Here is an 18,172-nt window from a genome sequence, read left to right as displayed (position 1 = left end):
TAAATCAAACAGGGCTGCAGTAGATTCTTGGAGCTCCTAGATTATAGCTATAACCCGGGGTAGATTCCGGGAAAGGGGGGTAGATTCTGTGAAGTCCCCAAAATCTACCCCGGGTATGACGCGGCTTGGGATCGAACCCCGGACCATCCGCTCTCCGGGCCGACGCTCTATCACTAGACCATGGAGGCGGTCCATAGATCATTGAATTGTCTGGTCTAGACTAGCCTATTAACAGGTCGCAGCTACATAGCAAGTGTGCAGCTTAGTGTGGGTTAAACAGCAATCAAACAAGCAATCATACCTGGAGCAAACAAATCACTGATTCATACCAAATAAGAGTTGATATTCCAAGGCTGTCAAAATACTTAGTTTCTCATTATCAAGCTATTTGGACAGATTCCATTTGAGAGCATCTGACAGTGACAATGCTAACTTTCCATAGGTAAGGAGTATTCAAAGAAGTTCATCTTGCCTCATATCTTTCAGCACGTGAATATTGTTCAACACTGCAGCCAGCAAGATTACAGCTACATGTATATCACAATGACCTATAAATAATTCTGTCTGGACAAGATAAACTAGTGACTGAAATCATAAGTGGTAATCCATACAATCAGGGCCTGCTGACACAATCAAGCAAGTCACAAAACCTGAGTAAATGATCCATTTCAGTAGACTCTTTTGACAAGTTGTCTCCCTTGGATTGTAACCACAGTTATAGTGTCTGCAGGGATGTATGTAGGATTCTTAACTAAGTGCACATGACAGGCAAATTGGGAAATATCATGATTTTGTTCAAAATTGTCTTTTTTAGTTCGTAATAATGTCCTAGCGACTGATTCACGACAACCATTGTCTGAAGAACATTTGATTTAAAAGGCTCATTACCCTGTAGCCATGACATGTGCATGTCTCCATAACTTAATTGTCATTATGTTTTAGGCGCCAATCCCCATTGTTAATCCTCACCACTATTTCATTGTATATTGACTGTCAGCCAACCTGGGCTACTATATCACTTCCCGTTAATTACTGTTATTTATAGTATGACGTTTATTGCCTTAACGGTTCATCCCCTGAGCTGTGTAGGTTCATCACCCCCAGAAGTCCCATGTCCAGAGAAACGTCATTGTCTTTCCATTGTTGTTCATTACTATATATGTGTTACCATTACACGGTGTTAGTCATGCTTGGTTTTCCGAGCGTTGGTGTAAGGACGACCTCGAGCAGGATGTGCCGCTCGTAGGAAACATCCTGAGGTTGAGCTGGAGCTCCGCTCACCTCATGTATGCCTGAGCTGGAAGGTCCGCTCATCCCAGTGTTTATGTTGTCAGAGCAGGTATTCCACTCATTGTGCAATTGTTGTTTATTGTTTACATGTTGTGCATAAAGCATTCCAGGACAGTGAGGGGCGATCTGGTAGCCTAGTGGTTAAAGCGTTCACTCGTCATGCCGAAGACCCGGGTTCGATACCCGACATGGGTACAATGTGTGAAGCCCATTTCTGGTGTCCCCCGCCGTGATATTGCTGGAATATTGCTAAAAGCGGCGTAAAACCATACTCACTCACTCACTCACTCCAGGACAGTGATGTCGATTTTATCCCTTATTCCCCCAAGAGCTAATTCCCCATTGACATTATCTTAAATTCAGAAGTATTTTGAGATTACATTTAATGCAATAATATAAAACACAGTCTGTTCCTATGTATTGGTCTTGCTTTGAGTTACAGGTTACAAAACCATCAAATTAGTTATTAAATATACATATATTAAATATATATTAAATTACATATTAATACATTGTAACATATCAGCCTCTGAGCAGGTCGAGTTAATCCCTGATCTGCCACCCTGTTCATCCTTGATCATGTATGGTAAGGGATTACATCCCATTAGTAAGACATCCCATTAGTAAGACATCCCATTAGTGAGACACCCATTGTAAGACAGTGGAGTAGGTGGGATTAATTAAACAAACACAGCCAGTCTACCCACTTAACAATGGTCACAGCCCATGATTAGCGGATAAATTAATAAGAGTAGGCCAGTAATTCTGTTTGAACATTCTCAGGAAATAAATGAGTTAGGAGCTAGTAGGAGCTTACTCAAAAAGTTGAGATGCATGTTTTGTTAAAACTTACTTATTACACATAAAAATTCCCCCTAGTCTGTGAATTAAAATGTTGAAGAAATAAAGTAAAAGAGGGTATCAAGCATCTTGAGTCATTTCTTTTGTCTATAATAAGACAAGTCCATTTTCATGATAGGGGTTAATCACCTAATTAACATGTGCAACCAGGTATGACATTACCAAGACAAACTTGTTATGGATGACAGGTATGACATTGTTGTTTAAGGTGTCTCACAACTGGGCTGTCTTACTAATGGGAGGAGATCAGATAATGTCTTATACTTGTTCAGTTGGTTCATGAGACTGACTGCATAAACAATGACAAATATATGACAAAATAAACAAGTAGAATTAGGCCAAATAAAAACAACAACAAGATTTTATCAGCGCTGTGCGTAAGAAATGGGAATAATGCACAGAGAAATCTTAATTACAACCAAAACAAACAATTAATCCTCTCTCGGTATCATATCGTAATCATACTTCCACGATTGTGTGACCTTAAAGTTTGTGTTTCATTCATTAGTAAGTACTTATGTGGAACTTTAAAGAGATTCGTTTGAGTTTTATTGACCACATACATTGTATTTTTTGCCAATGTTGTTTGTAAATCAACTAGTAAAAAATTAAAGGCCATATGAATGCATACACTTTGTTAACAGTGACTTTGTATGAATACAAATGTCATTGGGACATTTCCATGACTTGATTTACTTACATTCTTTTAACATTATCAAATTTGAAAATATATTAAGGACACTTTCGATTACAATTAGTCAATGTCTCAAAATATGAACTGATCTGAACCCTGCATTACTCCACATTACTCCAAAATATGTCTGTGGCAAGGGCTTTAATGTGACCATCATTCATTGCCTCTAGCTGACCATCATTCATTGCCTCCAGCTGACCATCATTCATTGCCTCTAGCTGACCTTCATTCATTGCCTCCAGCTGACCATCATTCATTGCCTCCAGCTGACCATCATTCATTGCCTCTAGCTGACCATCATTCATTGCCTCTAGCTGACCTTCATTCATTGCCTCCAGCTGACCATCATTCATTGCCTCCAGCTGACCATCATTCATTGCCTCTAGCTGACCATCATTCATTGCCTCTAGCTGACCATCATTCATTGCCTCTAGCTGACCATCATTCATTGACTCTAGCTGACCATCATTCATTGCCTCCAGCTGACCATCATTCATTGCCTCCAGCTGACCATCATTCATTGCCTCCAGCTGACCATCATTCATTGCCTCTAGCTGACCATCATTCATTGCCTCAAGCTGACCATCATTCATTGCCTCCAGCTGACCATCATTCATTGCCTCTAGATGACCATCATTCATAGCCTCAAGCTGACCATCATTCATTGCCTCCAGCTGACCTTCATTCATTGCCTCCAGCTGACCATCATTCATTGCCTCTAGCTGACCATCATTCATAGCCTCCAGCTGACCATCATTCATTGCCTCTAGCTGACCATCATTCATTGCCTCTAGCTGACCATCATTCATAGCCTCAAGCTGTCCATCATTCATAGCCTCTAGCTGACCATCATTCATTGCCTCCAGCTGACCATCATTCATAGCCTCAAGCTGACCTTCATTCATTGCCTCTAGCTGACCATCATTCATAGCCTCTAGCTGACCATCATTCATTGCCTCTAGCTGACCATCATTCATAGCCTCAAGCTGACCTTCATTCATTACCTCTAGCTGACCTTCATTCATTGCCTCTAGCTGACCATCATTCATAGCCTCTAGCTGACCATCATTCATAGCCTCTAGCTGACCATCATTCATTGCCTCTAGCTGACCATCATTCATAGCCTCTAGCTGACCATCATTCATTGCCTCTAGCTGACCATCATTCATTGCCTCCAGCTGACCTTCATTCATTGCCTCTAGCTGACCATCATTCATTGCCTCTAGCTGACCTTCATTCATTGCCTCAAGCTGACCTTCATTCATAGCCTCAAGCTGACCATCATTCATTGCCTCTAGCTGACCATCATTCATTGCCTCTAGCTGACCATCATTCATAGCCTCAAGCTGACCATCATTCATTACCTCTAGCTGACCTTCATTCATAGCCTCTAGCTGACCATCATTCATTACCTCTAGCTGACCTTCATTCATTGCCTCTAGCTGACCATCATTCATTGCCTCTAGCTGACCATCATTCATAGCCTCATTGTGAAGTCAATAACTAGACTGTCTAGTCCAGATATGCTTATTTACGGACTGCTATCATATAGCTGGAATATTGCTGAGTGCGTCGTTAAACAACAAACAAACATTCAGTGGCTGGTTATTCAAACCATCAATCATGTAAAGAACAAGAAGAAGCAACGTGTACACATCACCCCTAATCATTGCAAATGTAAATTCAAGTTCTTTGTGAAATATGTAAAGTTTTACCTGTCAGCTTGAGATTTGGGGATGATTTCTACTGTGGCCCCAAACGGTTTACCTATCAACATGTTAGGTGGTCGTCGTGAGTTTGGCCTAAGTTCAAAAGTAACGATCACTGTTCCAGCATCAGGGTCAATGTCAACATAGCGACCTCTAGGTTTCTTCAGCTTGACCTTCTTGACAATTGCATGACCTACCCAGATACTTGAAGTACTGTCAGTTAAGTCCTTGTCCTGAAGCTTGTGCCTTATACACAGATAGTCAAGAGCGGCATAATTCAAGTTACTGAAGTTACTTTCTTCCAGCCTCATTTTTTCCAGCCAATCCACACTCTTCCCACCTATTGCAATCTGGCGATTATCACAAAATTTCGAATCCAGACTGATGGTGCCTAAATATACTGTTTTTCTACCAAGTCGTTTCCTAATAATTGTAACTTCAGCATCATCAATGACAACTGTTTCTTCACCACCAACAGAACTTGTGGCACTCTCCATCTCAAGAACAGGAAGCCATGCATTTTGGTACTCATCAATGCAGCTGATATTACGACCTTTCACTGGTACAGTGACATACTCTGCAAATGTAACCACTGGATCATCCATGTGTGTGAGACACAGATCAAAGTTGTCACAAATATGAAACAACTGCACATATGGAGCTGGTACACCTCTGTCCGGTGCAGCATGGGTTTGAACCCGGACTACCTGCCCGGGGCAGAAGGAGTAACTGAATTCACTGCAGTGACTAGCCAACTCGTCTTGACCACTAGGAACCAAACTTTGTTTTCCTGTCCTGAGGAATCTTGCTGATGGGATGTTTAAAGAATCTCCACTAGAAACCAACCTTTCTTCTCCTTCAGTGCAAGATCTTCCAGAATCATTTTCTTCCGATCTTTCAAACACTGCTTCTAAGAACTGAGCAAACTCGGCTGAAGGTACATACATTGTGTGTATGTTTGAGTCAATGAGAATCCCAGGAGATTCTGGTTGGACTGCATGTCCTCTAGTTGGCTCCTCGTACCTATAGAACCGCTTGTTCCAGAAACAGAGAATCTTTTTCTTGCCTGAAGGTAGTGTTGTTACTTGGGGCTTTCTGGAACAGTCTAATAGGTTAAGTGGCAATTCCAATCGCCCATATGATGCACCTCTAAGAGATGGAATACACAATGTTACCTGCCAGGTATTTACATTGTCAACTATGGCACTAAATGTACATGGAGTCTTGGCCAACTTCTTGCACTTTCTTGTAATCCTGTAAGAACGGTCAAATTCCTTTTTCCTCTGATTCTTTTCTGTCATCTCCGCACAGATTTTTGAAACTTCTGCTTGTGTGTATGGAGCTTCCTTCTCATCTAATAGAGCATGGACGAGTCTGTGGGTAATCAGGTCTGTGTATCTTCTCAGTGGAGATGTGAAGTGAGTGTACGTGAACAGGTTGAGTGAGAAGTGGCTAGTGTTTTTCTTCCCTTCTGAAGAGCACCTGTATGCTTCTGTTTTCATGATATTCATCCAGTGTTCAATGGCAAGGCACTGCAATGGATGTAGTAAGTCACAGCACATCAAATATCTCACTTTCTTGAAATCTTGTGAATCTGCAGCTCCCTGTATTTCATCCCATATAGTCTTCTGGACTGAAATATCTGTTCTGTCTCTATCATTGTTTGACTCCAACTGATTGGCAATATCACAAACATATCCATCAATGATAGGCCTACTCTGTAGTTTTACAAGAAAGTCCTTAACATGTCCCTCTCTATTAAGCCAAAGTTTGAGCGTGTCCTCAGGGGGATCTGCTTGGCATCGTAGAGGCACACAGTGTCTGAAAGAATCCACCAAATATGATGCAATGAACTGATTTGTTTTTATCATAAATTCCTCAACAAGATTACGAGCATCAATATCCTGATTCTTGTCTTCGTCATAAATAGACATAGCATCTTCAAAAGAAACTTCAAATCTTGAATTCCCTAATCGTTCTTTACGAAAGTGCTGTGCCAGGATGTCAAGGGTTCGAATGCTACTTCTCAGTGTCTGTGAACACTCAAAACTTGCAGGGTCATCAATAATTGCCTGAACTTCTTTGTATGAGAAGTTTCGACATGATCTGATGAATTTCCTTGACACATAAGGCTTTTGAAGCATTTTCCCCTTTTTGTCCACCTCAAAGAACACAGAGATAGCAAATCTATCACAATTCGGGAGCAGACTCAGCATGTTTTGGCTTAGTGGTTCTGGCATCATATGGCATCCACTCTTCTCTGAAGCAAAGTAGCTTGTGGCTCTTTTCTCTGCCTCTTTGTCAACTGCACTTCCTTTCTTCACCACTGATGTGACGTCTGTTATATGGACACCAACCAACAAGATATCACGCCCTTCCCTTTTGGTTTTCCAGACACTTAGAGCATCATCCAAAACCCTTGAATTGGCATTATCAATTGTAAATACCGTCATGTGTCGTATATCTTCTTCCTCTGTTGGTGTCCGAATATCAGGACTTCCTGTCATCTTCAAGACATGTGCCAGCGTCTTCTTTCCATAGTAGCGAGGCACTCTGAAATGAGTTTTCAGAACATCCAGGCCACCTTGCAAGTTTTCTCCACAGTCAAGTACTTGAACAACAGCACCCTGGGGATAAGTGAATTCGGGCCGCCATAACAAATACACAACTAGAAAAATGTAACATCTTCTTTTTTCAGGGACAATTTCAAAATACTTGTCAAATAAAAGTCGTCCATCATCTGCTCTTTTGTATACATCAATGTAATTCTGTTTTTCCAACTCTCTGGAGCGATGCCGCCAGACACTAATTTTGGGTACACTGTTGCATATTGGATTCATTAAATAAACTTCCTTGCTGTTGGAAGTACAAGCCATAACAGTGAACTCTGTTTCTTTAAACTTGCTCCTCAAAACGCCTGCAACCCGGCCATACATTTTATTATTGTCGCCATCTTTGTCACTATCATTCCCAAGTGGTCCCCCATGTAAAATTTCAACCACAACTTCATCTTCATTGAATGTCCTCCCACATTTTCCTCTGCCATGAATCTCAATTTCTTCATGGATATCCGCCTCTTCAAGGACTTTACAAATAGCCAAGTGTGGTCCTTCCAACTTTATCTGGCATCTCTTGTACTTGTCAGGGCGGTTATTTAACAGTTCCTGGAGTTCTTTTATACTATGTTCCTGCCTTACTAAACTCACTGGCTCGCTAGGTCTGTGTATGATATCAAGGCTCTCTCCAACAATGATATCAAACATGTCCTCATCATCCTCATGTCTCCTATTACTTTCATCAAACCAGGAGACAGGTGAAGCCTCTTCCTCCTCTGCCATATCAGAGTCTGATCCACCACCTGCATCATCTTCTTCTGTATCCCAAGTGTCCCGAAATGATGGATGTTCCTCAGCTTCTCTCTTCCCAGGTGTATCTTCCCTGACCTTCTTTTTAGGATCCCTTTCAAGGTTTTCATATATCTTCCCCCAGTAAAAATTGTTTAGATCTAATGCTGCTTTATATTTGATCTTTTTTTTCTTTTTTCCTCTTAGTTTTGTCTTTTTATCTTCTTCCTCATCAGTCCTGTTACATGTGATTGTGGCTGGTACTGATTCATCATCTGTGTGTAGTAATGGGAAAAGCTTAATAAGAAATTAGACATGCAACAATAATGTTTAACATGGGCTTAAAGAGGAAATAAAACACATTATACTAGCAACTAGAGAATCGGAAAAAGACAGGACAAAGTAATTGGCATACAATTCTACACTTGGCACCAAATGTCATAGGAAAGATATCAATACACTTAATAAAAACAATATTTCAAATATTGCTAACAATAGTGCAGTTCCAATTAATGTATTTGATTGATGACTGTTGGATTCAGTTTCAAACCAAAGAATCAGTAATGAAATTTATGATAGATTATTTTCAAATGCAGTACGTCGTCCATGCTTTGAACAGCATTGCAGTTATATGATGGCATGTCAGCTCAATGTGGGAGGAAAGCCCATAGTGATGCAGGTCTCAGACGTTAACCACTTTGATGCTGGTCTGGTACTAGAATAATAATAGGGGTGAACCGGGATTCGAACCCACCATCATAGGTTTTTCTGGCCTCAGACAACTGGGCCACCCATGCCCCCTGATAAGAAGAGATCGGACATGGAGGACAACCTATGTACGAGGTGTCCCGGAAAACTGACTCCCGATCTCTACACTTTTTCCAAGCATCATGAAGGTCTAATTATTTTGCAGATCTCTAGCTGTTTCACAAATAAATTACAATAACAAGCACATAAACATTCTGGAATACCCTATGAGTCATTACAAATTAATAGTTTTCTCATGAATATCAATCAATAGGTCAGATTTTTTCATCACAATATGGTTGAAACATTGGTGATGTGAGCTTAATTTTTAACTAACTAACTAACTCACTAAAATGATATCAAATGACAGGTTATCATGGTCATGTGTAGGTTAATGAAACCTATATTGTTAATTTAATATAAATAAATCGCAAGTGAATCCTTGATTTGATTCTTGATTCTTTTTGAGCTTATACCCCCATGAACTGATTTCCTATTTAGGCCATGCCTAACAGTCTACTGTTTCCTGATTGGCTGATAACAGGATGGGTGAAGCTTGTGCTGCATCCTTGCACTGAATGATGTCACTGTTTTGTGTTAATGATTAACTATGCAGTCTGTGAAGTTATTAGTGTTGGTGTGTTTGACTTCAATATGTTATCTGCATTTCGGGCATTTATATAACCGTAAAACTGGTGGGCACACTTCTTTTTGTGTTTATACCTCCATAAATGCAAAAAATTGAAGTCAGAATTTGATATTATATTATATTATATTCAAAAAGCATGTATACATGCATCAATACAGGGCTCGTACACTGCTGATACACTACTAAAAAACTGCTAGTACATGCACGCCCACCCGCATATATAACCACATTAATTGAAGTGATATTAGTGGTACCTATTGCTGAAGCTTGTCCTTGTTCTTCCTGCTTCCCTGCACAACTGCTGCTGCTGCTGCTGCTGCTGCTGCTGCTGCTGCTGCTGCTGCTGCTGCGTGTGTCTATTGGTTGCTCCATCTTCCATCAGAATCTGCCTGTAAAACTGAAATTCCATACTGCTCTGTCATGACTGAGGCCATAAGATTGTTCCTGTACAAATAGAGAATCTCACCCGAGTGTCTTTTGATATCAAATATATCAACACAGGTTGATAAGAGTGAACAAAGAGTTTTTCCACTTTTATCAACGAGTGTGAGATTCTATTTATCATCCAACATTATTTTCCAACTTTTTCAGTTTGTGGACAATAATAAGCGGTGTCTTAAGTGTAAAAAGTACAGCTAACAGCTTCATAGCAGAGCCATTAGTGATGTCATTTGATTGTGACATTATGGTAACCAATGACGTCACAATGGTCTGCAAAGCATTGGGAGGCAATTTCATTGCAGCGATATCTACAATGTAGATATCGCTTGATCTCACCCAAGCGATATCTCCTGTGGCAGCCAGATTTGGATGATAAATATTGACCTTTTTCACACTACGCTACTTCCGGTTTGAAAGCGAGGCTTGGAGAGCAGAAGGTGAAGGCTGGATAGCACATGAAACACATGGAGATGTCAACAAGGCACGCAATCGGGACAAACTGTGACAATTTAACCATCCCGGTACATTTATCGTAAGTATTGAACATTATTCTTATTCTTATCATTGACAAACTATTCTACTGTTATCTGGTCTCCTTAAAGTTGAGTCTGGCCGTTCTGTTGTGATTTCATTTTAAAATATCCATGACCACCTGGTAACTCCCAGTGCAGTTTATGGTAGCTGAACAGACTTAATACAAATGCTACTGAGATCTTGTAAAGAATAATTCATTGTTTACACACCATCAAGCCAAACTATTTATTGTGAGTTTAAATAACTTTGCGGGTTGTATTTGAAGTCGAAATATTGACCTTTTGACCATATCTAGATATAAGTCAGAAACTAACTAAATTGATATGTTGATATAATGTATCAAATTGTAACCTACTGAGAATTTACAATCGTAACAAATCAGAATTTTGCATCAGTTGCGTATTTGATGTAAATTGTAATGGACTCAAATGCATTCCAATAAAATATTAGACCTCTAGATCTACTTGTGCTGTCGATATTGTGAAAGTTGTTATTTTGATTCTCAATGTTGACAGATTAGATACCATGAGGTGTAATATTTCAACGGAATTATTATATAAAATGTGTTTAAATATTTGAAGTAAAGATACAGTTTGATCTGCAATTTTGTAAACAATATTTCTACCAAAATGATATTTACTTTACTGTACCAAATTAATTATGTCATGAAATGAACAAAAACCCAACTAATTAATGCCCAGTAAATGTTCAATCTACATGTGATCTTTATATAATTTACACAAACAGATAACTCTTTAACAGTTTGTATTCAAATATTTCAAATGCATAAATTGATATTGACATTACTATAAACTTAAAGTATAAACAGAATTATTTTTAATTCCAATGCGTATTGCAATCATAACTCATTTATTCTCTTTGTTTAATTGTGAAACCCGTCTGGCTTTATGTCCACAAACATGTTTTGAAACTTTAAAAACAAAATGACTTCTTTTGTGTAAGCAATTGCCATGTATTATTGATTATTAATCATATCAATTTATATGTAAGAATATAGTTGTGCTTACTGTGTCATTTTGCAATAATTATATTGTTATGATGTAATATTTTACTATTGTTTACAATCTTTAGAACTTTAGTTTATTTCAATCAAGTCAAGTGGTGTGATAATTTTGATAATTTTTATAATTCAATCAAAACGAGAAATATAAAAAAATATAAATATATGGAAGAAATTTGTTTTCCTTGTCAAATAATGATGATAGCATGAGTTTATCTCATCTTGTGATGTGACAAAGTTAATATTTTCAAGTCAAGATATCAACTTTAGTAAACAACAAGAAGAGATAAACATTATATTTGACAAAATAAATTCAAGTCTTATATTTTCTTTGTGATCTTCTTCATGACCTTACCATAGTGTCAATGAGGAGACTGACTGTAGGGATGACAAAACGTGATATTTCACCTGATTTTAATAAAAATCTTATTTATTTCACTCCAGCGAAAGTATGTTTTCAGCATGGTCAGACTAAACAAAGTATGTCATGATTAAATACATACCGGTAATACAAATATCAAAACGTGTTTCATTAAAACAAGATTAAATTTCTGTGTGACATTTATATAAAGAGCTGTAGTACACTGTCATTAAATTGATGCGTCTGTTGAGTTTAACCGTTTACACAGAATATACTGTTTGAGTTTTTGACATATCAGATGAATTGATGCCTTCAAGATTGTTCTCAAGTTGCATGTAATGTTACACACTGTGATTAATTGTCCTTAAATTTCTCTATTTGAGATGAATGTTGTTTTCTAAATAAGCACTATTTTGAGAGAAGGTGAATATGCATTGTTTATAAAATTTTTTTATTGAAATAGAAATATTATTACAATATTATTGAATTATTCATTTCAGGCCAGCGAGTCAACACAATGAAGTACTAGTATCCGGTGACGGATGTCTGGAGGAGCTTTCTGCTGACAGTAACACACTGGTTACAATGTGCGTCCTGTCAAAGGACGAGGAAGTGAAAAAACATTTTCTTTTAATCAACAAATGTGCTTCCTGTCACATTTCTCTTAAATAGGACGAGGAAGTGAAAAACCTTATTCACTCACAAAACAACATGGCCAATATTTATCAGACACTAAAAAAGCACATTGTACCATTTGTTTACAAGCAAGAAATTTATTTTCTCCTGGAATTTAATAAGGTGCTTTTGACTGACAAAGACACCTGGTCCATGTTAAGTTTTGAAAACTTATATTGTGAGAAATAAAGACATGAAAATTTCGGTTTGTTTTTCTTTGTTAGATATAAGAAATCCAGATTCTTCCATCAACATAATTTGTACCCATACATATATTTTATCTTGGCTTGATTACCAATTGAAGTTGATTCTTTTTTATCTTTTGTTATTTTAACTGTACTCATATCTGATCAAGACATTTTCAAAATATTCAGGATAAATGTATTAGTGGCTTCCTTTTGATATACAATTACCTATCATCATACAGGATTAGGTGAGGGTGTTCAAGAAGTTGGTGGTTGTATCAATTCTTATATTTCTTCAATTTCATGCATTATTTATATTTATCAATTTTTAGTTTCCTTTTAACTTATTTTAAACAGTTCACACATTATTACTTTTGTCGTGCATGGTGCAATCTCAATCGGCAATAATTAGTTAAGTAAGTGATGTTTGAAGAACAAGTAAAGTATCATCTGTCATTGTACACACTGAATAGAGTTATCGCCCCTTCTGAATATTTATTTTGACACACGAATTATTTTGTGAACTAATTTCATTTACATCGTAATATGTTAAGAGGAAACTCATAGCAGAAAAAGTGTCTTTTGTCAACTGGACTCATGGCAAAACGATAGTGCGTTGTGCAGCAAAGAACCACTATGAAACGTGAAATAAACATGATCGACGATCTCGAGTTTGCCAAGCCACACACTGACTGAGCAAATTTGCAAAAGTACACTGACGTGTTTCATGTTATGCGGTTCATTTGCAATACAAAACTTCTGTCATTGAATGTACTGTCACATTGCACCTATATGCCGACGAGGTTATGATACCATTTTTTGTTTGTTTGAAATGTCCATCAGAGAAATGCACAACATGCTGTCTGTTCCCTATCAGCTGATGAGACTCACATTGCATGGAGCTATGCTCTCCAAGGCGTTTGCTTGTCACGCCGAAGACCCGGGTTTCGATTCCCGACATGGGTACAATGTGTGAAGCCCATTTGTGGTGTCCCCCGCCGTGATATTGCTGGAATATTGCTAAAAGCGGCGTAAAACCATACTCACTCACTATGCTCTCCAAGCCTCGTTTTCGATCCAAGATGGTGAAAATGTGAAAAAGGTCAATACATATATATAGTTCTATAGTTTCTCCACTCATCATAACACAAAGTGAGTGAGTTTGGTTTAATGCCTCAACAGTACTCCAGCTACCGTATTTGATGTAATAAGCGCCCAGGGCGCTCTCAAAATTAGAAATAGGAGGCTCTTATCAGAACATTATTTGGGTGGAAAAAACAGAGTTGAAAGATAAATTTTGTTGTTTATGCTGACAGACTGAAATGTTTATATGCGACAGATATACTTTTCCAGAATTTAATTAAGAATGCATATAAGACACGAGTGCGTATTATATGCAAATAAATAAGTCTTGTGTACATTGATCAATCGGAAGGGGTGCTAATTGGGATTGTTCACTTGCCAATATATTAGCAAATATCGCCTTGGGCGCTTATTAGAGCGGGGCGCTTATTACATCGAATACGGTATATCATGGCTTGTCAGTTTGATGTGGGAGGAAAGCCTGAAGTGATGCAGGTCTTAGACATTTACCACTTTTGTGAAACCAACAAGCATGGATATGATGCAAGAGAAAACTTGGATTCAAACCCAGAACCATTGAAATTCTGGCACACCTTAGGGACACAAGTGTGCACCAATATGGGCCACCTCCTTGTATAAGGCCGCCTCCATTGTCTAGTGAATAGAGCATCTTCCCGGAGAGCGGAAGGTTAGCACTGAGATCCCCTGACCACATCACACTAAAAGACGTTGAAAGATGATTCTTGTTGTTACCCTGCCTGGTGCTGGATGAGGGTGTGGGTATGGATGAGGGTGCAGATGTTGGCATGGGTGTGTGGGTATGGATGTGAGCTGGGGTTTCGTATGGATGGGTATGGATGTGTATGGGTGTGGATGGGTGTGGGCATGAGCGTGGATGGGTGTGAGCATGAGTGTGGGTATGGGTGTGGATGGGTGTGAGCATGAGTGTGGGTATGGGTGTGGATGGATGAGAGCATGAGTGTGGGTATGGGTGTGGATGGGTGTGGGTATTGGTGTGGATGGGTGTGGGTATTGGTGTGGATGGGTGTGGGCTAGGTGTGGGTATGGGTGTGGATGGGTGTGAGCCTGAGTGTGGGTATGGTGTGGATGGGTGAGAGCATGAGTGTTGGTATGGTGTGGATGGGTGTGAGCATGGGTGTGGGTAGGGGTGTGGATGGGTGTGGATTGGTGTGAGCCTGAGTGTGGGTATGGGTGTGGATGGTTGAGAGGCTGAGTGTGGGTATGGGTGTGGATGGGTGAGAGCATGAATGTGGGCATGAGTGTGGGTATGGGTGTGGATGGGTGTAAGCCTGAGTGTGGGTATAGGTGTGGATGGTTGAGAGCCTAAATGTGGGCATGGCTATGGGTTTTGGATGGGTGAGAGCATGAGTGTGGGTATGGGTGTGGATGGGTGTGGATTCGTGTGAGCCTGAGTGTGGGTATGGATGTGGATGGGTGAGAGCCTGAGTGTGGGTATGGGTGTGGATGGGTGAGAGCCTGAGTATGGGTATGGGTGTGGATGGGTGAGAGAATGAGTGTGGGTATGGGTGTGGATGGGTGTGAGCCTGAGTGTGGATATGGGTGTGGATGGGTGAGAGCATGGGTGTGGGTATGGGTGTGAATGGGTGTGAACATGAGTGTGGGTATGGGTGTGGATGGGTGAGAGCATGAGTGTGGGTATGGGTGTGGATGGGTGTGAACCTGAGTGTGGGTATGGGTGTGGATGGGTGAGAGCATGGGTGTAGATGGGTGCGAATTGGTGTGAACATGAGTGTGGGTATGGCTGTGGATGGTGAGAGCATGAGTGTTGGTATGGGTGTGGATGGGTGTGAACCTGAGTGTGGGTATGGGTGTCGATGGGTGAGAGCATGAGTGTGGGTATGGGTGTGGATGGGTGAGAGCATGAGTGTGGGTATGGGTGTGGATGGGTGAGAGCATGAGTGTGGGTATGGGTGTGGATGGGTGAGAGCATCGGTGTGGGTATGGGTGTGGATGGGTGAGAGCATGAGTGTGGGTATGGGTGTGGATGGGTGAGAGCATGAGTGTGGGTATTGGTGTGGATGGGTGAGAGCATGAGTGTGGGTATGGGTGTGGATGGGTGAGAGCATGAGTGTGGGTATTGATGTGGATGGGTGAGAGCATGAGTGTGGGTATGGGTGTGGATGGGTGAGAGCATCGGTGTGGGTATGGGTGTCGATGGGTGAGAGCATGAGTGTGGGTATGGGTGTGGATGGGTGAGAGCATGAGTGTGGGTATGGGTGTGGATGGGTGAGAGCATGAGTGTGGGTATGGGTGTGGATGGGTGAGAGCATGAGTGTGGGTATGGGTGTGGATGGGTGAGAGCATGAGTGTGGGAATGGGTGTGGATGGGTGTGAGCCTGAGTGTGGGTATAGCGTGGATGGGTGTGGATGGGTGAGAGCCTGGGTGTGGATGGGTTTGAGCATGAGTGTGGGTATTGGTGTGGATGGGTGTGAGCATGGGTGTGGGTATTGGTGTGGATGGGTGAGAGCCTGAGTGTGGGTATGGGTGTGGATGGGTTTGAGCATGAGTGTGGGTATGGCAGTGGATGGGTGTGAGCCTAAGTGTGGGTATGGGTGTGGATGGGTGTGGATGGGTGTGGGCTAGGTGTGGGTATGGGTGTGGATGGGTGTGAGCATGGTTGTGGGTATGGGTGTGGATGGGTGTGAGCCTGAGTGTGGGTATGGTGTGGATGGGTGTGAGCATGGGTGTGGGTATGGGTGTGGATGGGTGTGGATGGGTGTGGATGGGTGTGGATGGGTGTGAGCCTGAGTGTGGGTATGGGTGTGGATGGTTGAGAGGTTGAGTGTGGGTATGGGTGTGGATGGGTGAGAGCATGAATGTGGGCATGAGTGTGGGTATGGGTGTGGATGGGTGTAAGCCTGAGTGTGGGTATGGGTGTGGATGGGTGAGAGCATGAGTGTGGGTATGGATGTGGATGAGTGTGGATTCGTGTGAGCCTGAGTGTGGGTATGGGTGTGGACGGGTGTGAGCCTGAGTGTGGGTATGGGTGTGGATGGCTGTGAGCCTGAGTGTGGGTATGGGTGTGGATGGGTGAGAGCATGAGTGTGGGTATGGGTGTGGATGGTTGAGAGCATCAATGTGGGTATGGGTGTGGATGGGTGAGAGAATGAGTGTGGGTATGGGTGTGGATTGTTGAGAGCATGAGTGAGGGTATGGGTGTGGATGGGCGTGAGCCCGAGTGTGGGTATGGGTGTGGATGGGTGAGAGCATGAGTTGTGGGTATGGGTGTGGATGGGTGAGAGCATGAGTGAGGGTATGGGTGTTGATGGGTGAGAGCATGAATGTGGGCATGAGTATGGCTATGGGTGGATGGGTGTGGATGGGTGTGAGCATAAGTGTTGGTATGGGTGTGGATGGGTGTGGATGGGCGTGAGCATGAATGTGGGTAAGGTTGTGGATGGGTGAGAGCATGAATGTGGGTATGAGTACGGCTATGGGTGTGGATGGGTGTGGATGGGTGTTAGCATGAGTGTTGGTATGGGTGTCGATGGGTGAGAGCATGAGTGTGGGTATCGGTGTGGGTATGGGTGTGGATGGGTGAGAGCATGAGTGTGGGCATGAGTACGGCTATGGGTGTGGATGGGTGTGGATGGGTGTTAGCATGAGTGTTGGTATGGGTGTGGATGGGTGAGAGCATGAGTGTGGGTATGGGTGTGGATGGGTGAGAGCATGAATGTGGGCATGAGTGTGGGTTTGGGTGTGGATTGGTGTAAGCCTGAGTGTGGGTATGGGTGTGGATGGGTGTAAAATGAGTGTGGGTATGGGTGTGAGCACGAGTGTGGGTATGGGTGTGAGCATGAGTTTCGTGCTTACTGACGTTCTTTCGAACACATTATTTTTTCTTTTCTTATGATGTCTTTTCGTAACATTTGACTATTGATATTAATACTTTCGACCTTTATTTAACTGGCGTCTGTTTGTTTTGTATTTTGACCTTTATAAGTAACATGTAGTTCTTTATTCGTAATATTTGACCTTTATTGTGTACTTTTGTCCTTTTTTCAACTTTGTATTTTTTGACCGAATGGCCGCCCATACTATTACATGGGCGGATACAGCTTTTGTATCCACCCATGTATTAGACCCCACTTAAATGCACAACGTCCGTGATCAATATTGCGCTGGCCTCGATTCGACTGAAAGCGGAAGTAGTGACTGAATATGTTACGTCATATTGAATAAATCTTCACTATCGATCACGTCTCCGCTACACAATTCCTGGATATATATATATATCTTTAATAATTCATATTTCATAATTGCATATGGCCTGCAAGGTGCGTGACAATCTAACTCATACAAGGGGGCGTTTTTCGTTTTCATTTTCGTTGTTAACAATCAATATATATTTTACATATCACTATGGTCATGTAACGTGCGCTTTCATTGGATGCTTACCTTGGCATTCAAATCCATTAGCCAGATCCCCTCAATGTAACGGACTGTTCAGGTTCAAATGCACCTTCAGTAAATTCTAACGCCATGAACACGTGCGTGCATGTAAGGCAGACACGCAACTATTGAGACCCGGATAT

The 18,172-nt window shown here is 41.2% G+C and overlaps 1 protein-coding gene across 1 annotated transcript in view; it reads right to left on the bottom strand.

The window, feature by feature from the left end:
• Positions 1 to 18,172, bottom strand: part of LOC124134554 (helicase with zinc finger domain 2-like) — a 38,015-nt gene extending 19,843 nt beyond the window's left edge. The window contains exons 1-3 of the mRNA XM_046499446.2: positions 18,036 to 18,172; positions 9,549 to 9,691; positions 4,561 to 8,173 (exon numbers count right to left, since the gene is read on the bottom strand). Of these exons, the coding sequence (XP_046355402.2) occupies positions 4,561 to 8,173; positions 9,549 to 9,666 (3,731 nt within the window). The 5' untranslated portion in view covers positions 9,667 to 9,691; positions 18,036 to 18,172. The remainder of the gene's footprint in view (positions 1 to 4,560; positions 8,174 to 9,548; positions 9,692 to 18,035) is intronic.

This window comes from Haliotis rufescens, unplaced genomic scaffold, assembly GCF_023055435.1.
Source record: "Haliotis rufescens isolate VD_foot unplaced genomic scaffold, xgHalRufe1.0.p SCAF_2, whole genome shotgun sequence".
Lineage (NCBI taxonomy): Eukaryota > Metazoa > Mollusca > Gastropoda > Lepetellida > Haliotidae > Haliotis > Haliotis rufescens.
This window is presented reverse-complemented; position numbering and strand designations above follow the sequence as displayed.